Here is a 12,029-nt window from a genome sequence, read left to right on the forward strand (position 1 = left end):
TGCTGGAGAAGCTCCTGTGCATCATCCCACTGGGATATCCCACAGTACCATGAGATCCCATCCTTGGAGTGCTGTTTTGCTTTACCCAGCCCAGAAAGGTACCAGGATAACATAAAGGGTTAACACAGGAAGATCCCAAGAGGCTTCAGCCTTGTCAAGGGCATGGGATTGGCAGGTCATTATTCTCAGAGTTACTTGATAAGTTTAAATACAATCATGTAATCAGCAGGAACCCGTAATTATTATTTATGTGCATGGTGCTTACTAAATTACAGTGCTCTCCAAGGCTCTGTGTGATGAACAAATTAATTCTGCATCAGAAGAGCTTGACCAGAAATCTGTTTCTGTCTGAATTTCACTTGTAAACATTGATGTATGAAATGAAAGTCGAGTTTAATTGGCCCTCCCTCCTGCTGCGAAGCATGTTACATTTTTATTCTGTATTAGCTCACCTGGCAAGGGGGAAAACGTGGAGGACTTTTTCCAGCCCTGATGGTACTTGTCTGGAAAACCTGTGTGGGATTCTCTTGGATGAGATGGTGTAGATACCTTTGTGGAGAGCCACCTCCATGCTCTGGGCACATGGAGTTGGGGTAGAAAGGAGACAAAGGAGCCTCTGGACCATTGGGATGCTGAGCCCACTGCAGTGTGAGGATGATCCCATGGAAACTGGGGAGGGGCCATGCCAGGGTTGTTTTTTCCAAAAGATAAACATGCTCCAAAAGTCCTTGTAAGAGGAATTAAAGTATTTTTAATCAAACAAGACTGAGAATACACACTCCAGCTACAGAAAGCAATGTCACATCAGTTGGAGCAGACCACCAAGAGGAGAGGGGAAAAACAGTGACGTGAACACAGACGCTTCTGTTTGGGTTTCTTTCTTTGGCTTTTCAGTTTCCAGCTTCTTTCCACCAAAAGACCCCACTTTAGAAAAATCCAAGTTGAACATCATTTTTTGGCAACATCACTTGCAGGGATGAGGAAAAAAGCTCTCTGGGACATTTCCCCTTCTCCATTGCTAGCAGATCATTATTAGCTCCTGCTGAAGTACCTAACAGAGAAACCATGACACAGAAGACGCAAGTCTACTGCTTGTAGGGCACCAGCAGAAAGTGTCCATAGAGCTGGAAGCTGCCACTTTTCCCACTGCATAACTCCAGGGGTATTTTTCACACCCATATTTTGAAGAAGGGGCAGTTCTGGGGGCTGTTGGCAGTGGCTGAACTTGAACAAAGACTGAAATGTGCTCTATGTGTATGGTCCTTGTTGTGGTCACTGTGTCATACTGGGAACTCTTGCTGTTCCCAGCAGATTATTGGAGTCAATGGGATATTTCCAGTTTTGCTGCACTGTAGACATGCAGGTAGAAAATCAAAATGGGAGGGAAATGGGAGGAATTTGCTCTAAACTACTAAATTTCACAAATGTTTGAAGAAAGAACCCAGAGGATTTTCCCTATGCTTCTCTTTAAATAAAAAGATGCAAGATTTTATTCCTTTCTGGTGGTGTATCCTGAGGAAATCACAAAATACTGCAATTTCAAAGATGCTTAAATCTCCCCATGGCAGGAAACATTTATGCCTGTTCTTTATATTGGGAAAACTGAGGCACAGAAGTGTGAAGGGGCTCACACCAGACCCTGTATGGCCCCACTGGCAAAATCCCTGGGATGCAGAGGGCAGGCAGCCCATAAACCTACTGTAATCTGTCTCCTGCCTGGGCATCCTCAGACCTTTTATGGGACAAGTAAAAGGTGGCTCCAAAGAGGTCAGGGCAAATCCACTCCTTTGCTCAGCTGCTTCTGGTGACTACATGAAAGAGGGCAATGAAAGAGGGGGAACTGGGGACAATCTGGAGTCCCCAGAATGGGGAGGGATATAGGAAGGGAGGGAAGGGAGGAAAGGAGGCTGCTGCTCCTCCAAGGCACTTAACCCCAACATGGGGATGGTTTGGTCCCATCCTCTGCACAAGAGCAAGGAGCAGCTTTGGCACTGGGCCCACCTGCCCAGGTAACAGCAGCCAACTCTGTGTGGCTGTTCAGAGCCCCTAGGACCCATCCCTATGGCAGGGGGAGTTACCTCCCCTCTCCTTCCCCACTGCTTTATCCCACCTTTGGTGTCAAGATGAGAAATGACCTAGTCAGACCAAGCAGCAGTTACAGAACACCAGGAGACACAGCAAGAGACAGAGGAAGGACTCAAGCCCAGTGCTACAAAAACACAGCCACATGAAGCAACGTCTACAATCACTCTGGGGCTCTCCATCCATCCCTTTCCAACACATAGGACTTTGGCTCCCCTAGAGGGCTCCCCACCCACCAGCAACATTCTAGCATTCCATGTGCTCACTGGAAGGCTGACCCAGCTTCCCAGAGAATTAGCCCCATAAACTGTCCCAGCAATGTCCTGGTTTCCTGTCACCTCAAAGCAGGCAAACCTGATAAATCATGCCCAAACCCCGAGACATTATGCCCAGGATGGAGCTGGCAGAGAGCTGCTGCAACCTCTCCAGGTCCTTCTGGCTGTTTCTGCCATACCAGCAGGTCACACAGCTGCCAGGGAGATGACAAAGCAGCACCTCGGCTGTCCGGTCCTGTCCTCCAGGCCTGCCCAGCACATGGGGCAGGAGCTGTGCAGGTGTCCCATGACCGAGTGAGTTCATGCTCTTCTTGGGGGGCTGGGGCCTACTCCTGTGCCGTGCCCCCCTCCAGGGGCTCCCCATAGCAGTGGGGATGTCAGCTCCCGGTCAGCCTCTCACTCCTGGCTCAGACAGCCGTGGATTGCTTGATGCTGTGGAAGCTGACACGCGTGGGGGAGGTGGGGATGGACATGGCCCTTGCCACACGGGCACGGATGGAGTGCTTGTCCTGCCACCGGTGCCAGCGCTTCCGCACGGCCGATCGCACCTGGGCGGGATCAATGAGGGACATTTGGGCATCACACAGAGGCTGTGCAGAGCCACCAGCCATCCTTCTCCTCAGTCCTCCAGCCAAAAATGGATTCATGAGATGTGATTTGCTAACAAAACAGATTCATGCAGGGTAAACTTTCCTGAGTCAACAAAGGTGTGGGAGCATTTGGAAAGAGCAGGGGAAAGAGCTGCCCAAATATCTGGCCCAGGATTCACTTCTACTCTCAGCTCCTTTGCTTTCTGCTGTTTGTGTTTTGGGGCAGAGCCTGGGAGATATCCTCATCCATGTGCAATCCACATGTGTATGGGGCTCACCCTGGGGAAGGATTTCCCTGGGATGGGGAGGGCCCTTGGCTCTGCTGCACCAAATCACACAGGTGCACCATGAGAGCATCTGTTCTTGGGGGTGGATTTTCCTCCTCCAGAGGAGGAGACAGACAGCAGCCATTCCTGTCTGGGCAAAATCTGGGGCTGCAGATGTACCTGCGGCTGGAGGTGAAGCGCCAATTTTGATCACCAAAGACCTTCAGATGAAGAATTAGGGACTAGCACCCTCCAAGCCCTGGGCAGCAGTAGAGCCTTATGCTGAGCTTGTCTGCTTGCAAGGAAGGGCGTAGACCCCCACAAAAAACCCCAGCCCATTGTGCTCACCTCGCTGTTCAGGAAGCAGTAGAAGACAGAGACGAAGAAGCCCTGGAAGGAGACAAGCAGCAGAATCACAGCAAACAGGTACCCCTGAGCCAGGAGCTTTGGAACAGCTCTGGGGTTTGGGGATGTCTGGTTTTGGGAAGGGGCAGAAGCGGGATAAGGCATCAGCCAGGATGGGCTCCTCCTTGGTGAGAGGACTGGGATGGGAGCCAGTGTGAAGGACCATTACCTGGAAAGACTCCAGAAAGGAGTTGAAGTAGATGAAGACTATCCTGGAGATCTCATCCTCCCCAGGGTTGACAAAGAACAGCATGTAGGTGATCCCCAGCAAGGGCAGCAGCACCAGTGTGGCCTTGACTGCTTTCCTAGGGATAAAACAGGGACCTGAGCTGCTACAGTGCAGCCCTGGGCACAAGGCCTCTGCCCATCCCACTCCCAGCACCAGCATGGTTTGGAGTGGTCTGCTGGGACATGAAAACCAGTGAGTAGGGAAGCATTGGTTTTCCAGTGCAGTTCCCAAGGGACTGGGCTGGTTTGAGCACTGGGCCCCTGCTCCACTTCTCCACCCAGAAAAGAGCAGTGGAGAGCAGAGGCCTGACCTTGAGCTGGCATGGAATGATTGCTTGGCTGATCTACAGCTGAAATAAAAAGGAATTAAGGAAGGTATAATAACTTACACACTTCAACACGAGTTTGTGAAAACCTTATCTCAGGTAATTAATTTGATATCTTGATGAAATTACAAATACAGTTTGTGAAAAGTTATAGTGCTGATACAGAGAGTTTTGGAAGGGTTGGGGCTTGGCACCTCGTTCCTTTGGATCAGGGGACAAGAACAATGCCAAGTCATCACTTTTTGCTTAAAAATCCTGTTAATGGACAAATTCCAACAGTAGATGGTCATCCCTGGAGGGTCTGAGCTGGGCAGGGAGGGGGATTGGGACCTGTTTTGCATCTCTGATTTAGAGGAGAGAACAGTCCCTGACAGAAATGGGCGGATAACATGGAGGAGCTGGAGGGAGCCAAGGACAGGAGATGGAAAACTACAGCACAGTACATTCACATTCACTGGTGCAGCTTTCCCAATAATAGAACCAGAATTTTTCCTTTCTCAGCTGAAAAAGCCATCCTCCACCTCAAAACAGCTTCTCTTGACCCAGCACACCATGAGTTTCCCCAATTCCTGCCCACAAAATGATCCAGACAAAGGCAATGATGAAGCCCAAAGTGTCTTCTATCCCAGGTACTCTGGGGCGCTGCTCTGACTATGCACCGCTTACTGCAAAATATTCCCCAACAGGCAAGGAGGGGTTAAATCTTCCTGCCTTGTGCTGTGGGAGTACCGTCTTCTTCTTTACAAGGAGGTGTTGAGGTGGCATCGATTCATCAGCTTCCTCAGCTTTTGCTTTTCTGTCAAGCAGTGATTTAATTCTCACCTCCATGCCAGAATTTGCAGCTCCCAGCCTGGAGAGCTCATCAGGTCCCACCAGAACAGGCTTTTGAAAAGAGACTCAAATCCCAAGAGTTCACTTCAAAGGCAGAAACAGCCATCCACACTCTACATCACAAGGCTCTCCCTGGCCAGATTTAATGACCATGTGCCTCCAAAGAGCATTTGAGGTGCTCTTAGGTGTCTCTCCATGCTCCCATCCCCTTGCTACCCGGCTAACAGGGCTGTTCCCATCCCCACTAATCATGAGAGAACCCAGTTCCCAGGTTGCCTTCCAGCAGGGTCGCTCATGCTCTTACCTGTACTGGATTGTCTCTGACGTGGTTGAAGCTCGGAGCTTTGTCATGAGGATTCGGACAATGTTGAATAGAAAGATGAAGTTGATCTGGAGGAACAGGGTCACTGCTTAGTGTCTGCTCCCTCAGTATTTGTTGTAGTGTGTTTTTATACTTTGTAATACTTTGAAGTAGTTTGTCTTGTATCCTCATATTTTTCCCAAATGGTTCATCCCAGGCTGTACCCCCGTCCCTTTGCCTGTGTAATCCCTCTCCCTGGATGAGATCATCCCCAAACCCCCACCCTGGCTCTCTGTCCATCACTCAGCATCACATCCCCTCCATCCAGAAGCTTCGGTCCAGGTCCTCGAGTGATTAGCCAGAGGCCAGGGGTCAGCCCCCCAAGCCTTGCCCCATACGCTGTCCTAAATGTCTCTCGCCCAGTACCCATCCCTCAGGGTCACTTATTGGTCAGTAAAATGTTATCTACTTTGGGTTTCCACCTCCCTTGAAATGTAACCTTGGCACATCTCCCGGGACTCTCGGAAGGAGCCCCCTGAGGTGTAGGGGCTCCTTTGGGACTCCTAGAAAAAAACCTTGGATTAACCCCTGCTAAGAGTCGGCCCTTTATAATCTACCCATGTCTCTGGTGTCTCTCCTGCTGCAAAGGTGACCAGCCCAGGTGCCCTCAGTACCCTCGGGGCACGGGAGAGTGTCTCCCCGCTGTCGGCCGTGTCGGGGCTGCCCCCCTGGTGTCTGCTGACTCGGGACTGGCTGGGGGTTCCTGAGAGGCTCACAGAGGGACAGAGACAAGTATTTCAGTATTTCCTCCCACTTCCTCTGCAGTGGGCGGGGGGGAAGGGGGACCAGCGGAAATGGGAATGTTCCTCTTGAACCTAAGCTATTGCCTTCCATGCACCATGAGAGGATGTCTGCCTTTCTAAAAAACACTTCACTAACAAGATTTAGGAGTTTGGTTAGGTGATCAGGGCAGCAGGGCATGCCAGGAGATTGCCAAGGAAGGACAAGTGCTAGACGAATGGCTGAAAGTGAAAAAGCAGAGGGAGAGGAAGAATCTAAGGTAGAGTGGATGCCATTACATCCAGGGTCTGCCTGGTTGCTCTCTTGGCTGCCAAATTGCTAATGAGGGAATGGGAAGTAGTCTTTGGAGCTGAGCACAATTGACAGGACTTAGTAGTGGCCTGGCTCCCTGTCAGGCTAAGAAATGGGAAGCAGGATCAATTATTCCATAATGTCAGTGATTTTTACTTCCTTGAGTTTTCTCAGCATTGGCCAAGGAGGAAGGAATAGTTTTGGGACTTCGTGCATGACTTTCCCTCTGCAAACACAGGTTGGACCCCCAGCTTGTGACCTGCCACCTCTGCTCTTCTTTGTCCCTCCCCAAAAGACAAAGCCCCATCCATGTGACCCTTGGATCAAGCACAGCTACTCAGCTGGGGACCAGGAACAGAGAGGTGGAATCAGGATCAGGTAATGGAGTCAAGGATCCCAGGTTCTGCAAATGCTTGGCAAAGCATCCACCCACACCCAAATAATGCCATGGCAAGGATGGAGGGATCTACTGATGCATGTTGGAGGCTGGTGATGGGACACCCCTGTCAGAGTGAGGTTTCCAGGCTCCTTCTGCAGCCCAGCCCAAGACCAAAATTGCTCAAGGGGCAGTTTGTGTGAGGGGCAGTGCTGCTGTGGGGCAGCAGAACCAGCCCCAGCAGAGTGAAGCTAAAGGAGGGGGCAATACCCTGTACAGAAGCAGCTGTGACCCAGCTGCACACAAAAAGTCACTTTCCTCTTACCAGAAGCACCAGGATCATGGGGCCTTGGTAAATGTAGTCAGTATAAACACCTGCTCGCTTCCCAAACCAGCACCTGCAAGGCAAGGACAAGCCTGATATGGGAGTGACCTGGATAGACTCCTGTCCTTGCACAATCTCTGTAAGTCGCTGTCTGTGAGGTGAAAGCACTAAAACTCAAACTGTTGCAGCCATTGTGAAATAGCTTTCCTGGGAACTCAGTAAAAGGAGGTGCATGTGACTTGTGGGAGTGTTTATGGGCCCCATATGGATGTGGGAGCTGGTTATTGCAGGACAAGCAGGGACACCCTCCTCACAGAGGAGGTGACTGTCCCCACCCTGTTCTGCATGGGGGCAGCCTCACCTGCATCCTGGGGGCAGTTTTGGGCACAACAATGTAAGAAAGATCTGAAGCCATTAGAGAGCATCCAAAGGAGGGACATGAAGATGGGGAGCAGTCTGGAGGGGCCACATGAGAAGCAACTAAGGACACTTGGAATGTTCAGCTGGGGCAGAGGTGACTGAATTTAGACTTCATCAGGGGCTGCAGCTCCTCCCCAGGGGAAACCCCCATCTCTCCTCCCTGTGACAGGGGTAGGACCAAAGGAAATGGTCTGAGGTTGTGTCACAGGGGAATTTGGGATGGATATCAGGAAAAGTTCTTCCCCCAGAGGGTGCTTGGGCAGTGAACAGGATCCCCAGGAAATGGTTACAGCCCCGAGGCTGCCAGAGCTCCAGGAGCTTCTGGGCAATGCTCTCACGGATGCACAGGGTGGGATTGTTGGGGTGTCTGTGCAGAGCCAGGACTCAGACTCGATGTTCCTTGTGGGTTCCTTCCAGCTCAGGATATTCCATGATTTTCCATAACCTCACACACAGGTCTGGGTCAGCTCTGTCCTCAGCAAGCTGTGCAGGAGCTCACTCAGGTGTATCCCTGTCCTGGGAGCACCTTGTCAGGGTTGTTCAATCAGTGCCTGTGTGAGTAGCATGGGACTTCTGCAGTCAGCAGGGAAAATTACCTCTGGAAAACAGAGCAAGCTGCCATTCATCTCAACAGGCTCCTTTCAACTTCCCACTCTGGGATGAACTCTCAGGTACCTGTTAAGACCTTCATCAGCAGGTGCCTGTGAAAATGGCTCAGGTGGGGGTAATTTAGATCTCTGCTGGTTAAAACCCAGCTCCCTTTAGCAAACCTATTATAGGAAATCTGGTATAATATCGTTTTCCCCTTGAAAATCGCATTTGCCTTTTGAGGGGAAACCAGCAGGGGCAGGGCTTGTGCTGCAGAGAGGTGAAAGGTGGGATAAAAGAAGGAACAGAAGAACATTATCCTTTTTTTCCTCCCTGACAGAATTCCTAACACAACTGATACCTGAGGATTTGGGATAGAAAGAAGAATAGAGGGTAAGAGCAATCAGGCTCACTTCTCATTGTCGTAGTAGAGCTTTCCAATGGCCCAGGCCACGATGATGGGAAAGGGAATACCTGCAGGGGAACACAGATGAGTCTCAGAGGTGCAAGGTAGCCACAAAACCACACCGTAACAGGGGTTTTCTCACACAAAAACCACCCAGTGAGATGAGGTGTCCATGCAAATCAAGTATCCATCCTCCTGCTCCTGGCACCCTTTTTGCAGCTCTTTGAGTGCAAGAAGAGCTGGAGCAGAGGCTGGAGGGGGCATCAGCCATCACTAAACCCTGGGTACTGCTGGGTGAGGGGAAGGCTGGCACTCACACCAGCCGATGCAGATGAACATCCACTTGCGGAGCTTGTCCGTGGAGTACGTGAGCACGATGGCCGTGTGCAGGTAGCAACCCTCGACGAACATCCAGAAAAAGTTGGTGACATGGAAGTAATTGTAGGCAGCAGTGACCAAGCGGCACCAAACCTGTCAGGAGATGTGGAGCCTGTCGAGCTCTGTGTCACAGTGGTGCAATCGATGCACGGAGCAGCACAGACCCTGGCAGAGCAATCAAACCCATGTTTCTCATACATATGGCGTGCCTGCCAGCCACCAGCCAACCCTATTTGTTTTCTGAAGTTGCTTTTGTAGCCACATTTTAGTGACTTCAACCTGAAGGAGAGCAGGTTTAGGGAAGAAATTCTTCCCTGGCAAGGTGGTGAGGCCCTAGGACGGGTTGCCTAGAGAAGCTGTGGCTGCTTCATCCCTGGAAGTGTCCAAGGCCAGGTTGGATGGGGCTTGGAGCAACCTGGGATAGTGAAGGTGCCCCATGGCAGGAAGGTTGGAACTAAATGATCCTTAAGGTCCCTTCAGCCCCAAACCACTTCGTGTTTCTGTGATCTCCCGCGTCCTCACACCCCCCAGCTGCTCAGGACTGGGCTCAGCCTGGAAGAGCTGCACCTACCACGTTGCTCTCATGCACCTCTGGGTTCATGGTGAGCTGCACCACGAACCATGTGGCATTGCGTAGGATGAAGGCTGTGATCAGGTTCCAGTGGATGATGTTTCTCAGGCACCGGATGCTCCTGGAGAGGGGTGGAACAAGGCACCATCAGAGCAGGGGATTGGGGACAGTCCTGTTTGTGCAGCTGAGTGTCTGTGTTGAAACCCCAAGGGTGACCTGCTGAGACCATGCCCTGGGTGAGGGGGGCATGAAGAAGACCAGGAGGTGGAAGGCACCAAGGAGGTGCCTCTGCCTCTGTAACTAGATGCTTTAAAATAGCAGCAAAAGAAAAACAACCCCGAGATAGGCAGGATCCCTCCAGCCTGGAGGGCAATGGCTGTGGCAGAGTAGATGGCAAAGCAGAGGAGCTGGGTCCATCCCTGCCTGAGATGACCTTGCAGCAACACGGCAGCAGGTTTGTTACTCACCGCAGGCGCATGAAGAGGACAAAGGCCACGAGGAGGGCCCCCAGCGAAACACAGTGGCCCAGGTAGTTGATGATGACAGCAATGTGGTAGTGCAGCTTGCTCTTCTTCTGGGAGTGGGAGAGATGGGCAGAGGGTCAACAGCAGCCCTGGTACTAGCACATACCCACCTCCTCCACCACATCACCTTTGGCAGCTGCACCTCAAATTCTGGGCCCTTTTTCAGGAAGCAATGGGAGCTCACCCTGGGACAGGACAGTGGGAATGGAAGGAGATGGGGCTAATGTGAGAAGGAGAGGCACCAGCCTGGGTTCACATCTCACTTGTACCAGAGCAGCTCACAGGACAGCTCAATGCAGTGACATCCCAACACCTCCTCTGAGGAAACACTGCTGGAACTTAGTTGAGCTCACTGGAATCTTGTATCTCAGTTCATCCCCCATTGCCCTGGGGGCAACTGAGAGGCTAGGATGAATCTGGACAGAGGAAAGTGTGAGTGATAATTGAATTAATTGATCACTCCTGCTCTTAGGCACTCATCCAAACAGTAAATAAGCAATTAAATGAGTGAAAAAAACGTTCATGGCAAGAGATATCAGCATTTTAAATACCAGAGTTGATATCAACTGCAAATGAAAAACTCATATCTCTTCTCTGCTTCAAGGGGTGGCTTGATCTGCTCAGGGGCTTGATCCCCATTTTTGTATCTCTTTCAGCTTCCTAAATATCTCCTTTATTTCACTGCCAGCAGGGAAGAATGGGGTTTTCACTGAGTGTCAGGAGGGAGCTGCAGGAAAGTGACAGGGCTGATCTGTACCCAGAGGCCCTGGGGACCTCACCCTGCCAATCCTCTTGGGTTTTTAATGGGGATGGAAACAGGCATGGCTTTATGTCTGATGGGGAATAAAAATGCAAATCAAGAAGGGGTCATAATTGCCACATGCCAACTTTATCACTGGAATGTTGCTGCATGCTCAGCCCTCAGCTCCCATGAGCCATTCCTGGCCTGGATGCTGTTGCCTTTCAAAGCTCCATCATTTGTCTCTTGCACTCCTGCCAAGAGCCCAGGGGCTCCCAGGCTCCTACCTCTTCACTGAGGATCTCCTGGCACTGGGAGTAGTTGACACGTGCTGCCCAGCTCCCGTTCGCAAGGCATTCCCTGTACCCATTATCTGAAAGAGAGGATGCCCATCCAAGGGTTAACAGAGCATGGGGACAGGCACAGGCATGTGACCTGACTGTCACTAATGCAGGGCATTGGCATCAGGCCAGGCCTGGCATCTTCTGCTTTGAAGGCAGCTCAGCTACTGCCTTGGTCACAACTGCAGAACCAAAATCCTTGGAATATTTCAGACCTGCTCAAGAGCTTTGGGTCTGCACCAGCTCTGCCCTTGGCACTGGGGGACCCCAACACCTCCTCACCACACACAGGGATGCAGTGGAAGCAGCACCAGTTCTTCTCTTTCATTCTGCTGTTTGCTTGGGTGATCATGTGCCAGCCCAGGCTCTCTGCTGAGATGGCAGCATAAGTTTCACTTCTCTCCCTGAATTAGGAGCTTTTTTGCCTCCCAGCAAGGACAGTAGGTGTCAAGGCTGACTAGGAAGGAATGGCCCAGGCACCCCAGAGAGTCTGTCATTGATGTCAGCAGTGGGGCAATGCTAGCACTGGGGTGAGACCAGGCTACCATTATAGGAGGCTGTGAGCCTCGTCAGGGTGATGGGGTGGGAAGGGGTCAGAGACAGGATCAAGTTGTGATTAATGCAGAGAGGCTCCTATAGCAGCACAGGAGACACCACAAAGCCGGAGCTGTGTGTCTGTGCCATCCTCCATGCCTGCAAGAATGTGCAGGATGGAAAAATCTATGTTTTTTGTGAGAAGCAAGGTGTTTCTTTCATCAAAAGCAGCACTTGGGTGGTTAGAAACTCAACCTTACGCTAGGAACGACTTTGGGCACTTTTCATATCGCTACATCCTCTACTCCCAGCGTGTCCCTGGCAGTGACAGTGCAACCACCTGTGCAAGGAAGGGAGGATGTTCAGTCTTGGCTCAGCTGGAAGCTTCAGGCCCCTGTAGCACCTCCAAGTGCAGGGCAGGATTACTCCTC

The 12,029-nt window shown here is 51.2% G+C and overlaps 1 protein-coding gene across 1 annotated transcript in view; it reads right to left on the reverse strand.

Annotated features, from left to right (window-relative positions):
- Nucleotides 1-2,428: 2,428 nt before the first annotated feature.
- Nucleotides 2,429-12,029, reverse strand: part of CRHR1 (corticotropin releasing hormone receptor 1) — a 28,121-nt gene continuing 18,520 nt past the window's right edge. Inside the window, exons 5-14 of the mRNA XM_030966389.1 lie at nucleotides 11,011-11,096; nucleotides 9,928-10,034; nucleotides 9,461-9,581; nucleotides 8,829-8,982; nucleotides 8,519-8,579; nucleotides 7,098-7,170; nucleotides 5,308-5,393; nucleotides 3,788-3,923; nucleotides 3,562-3,603; nucleotides 2,429-2,905 (exon numbers count right to left, since the gene is read on the reverse strand). Coding sequence (XP_030822249.1) covers nucleotides 2,765-2,905; nucleotides 3,562-3,603; nucleotides 3,788-3,923; nucleotides 5,308-5,393; nucleotides 7,098-7,170; nucleotides 8,519-8,579; nucleotides 8,829-8,982; nucleotides 9,461-9,581; nucleotides 9,928-10,034; nucleotides 11,011-11,096 — 1,007 coding nt within the window. The 3' untranslated portion in view covers nucleotides 2,429-2,764. The remainder of the gene's footprint in view (nucleotides 2,906-3,561; nucleotides 3,604-3,787; nucleotides 3,924-5,307; nucleotides 5,394-7,097; nucleotides 7,171-8,518; nucleotides 8,580-8,828; nucleotides 8,983-9,460; nucleotides 9,582-9,927; nucleotides 10,035-11,010; nucleotides 11,097-12,029) is intronic.

This window comes from Camarhynchus parvulus, chromosome 27 (genome assembly GCF_901933205.1).
Source record: "Camarhynchus parvulus chromosome 27, STF_HiC, whole genome shotgun sequence".
NCBI lineage: Eukaryota > Metazoa > Chordata > Aves > Passeriformes > Thraupidae > Camarhynchus > Camarhynchus parvulus.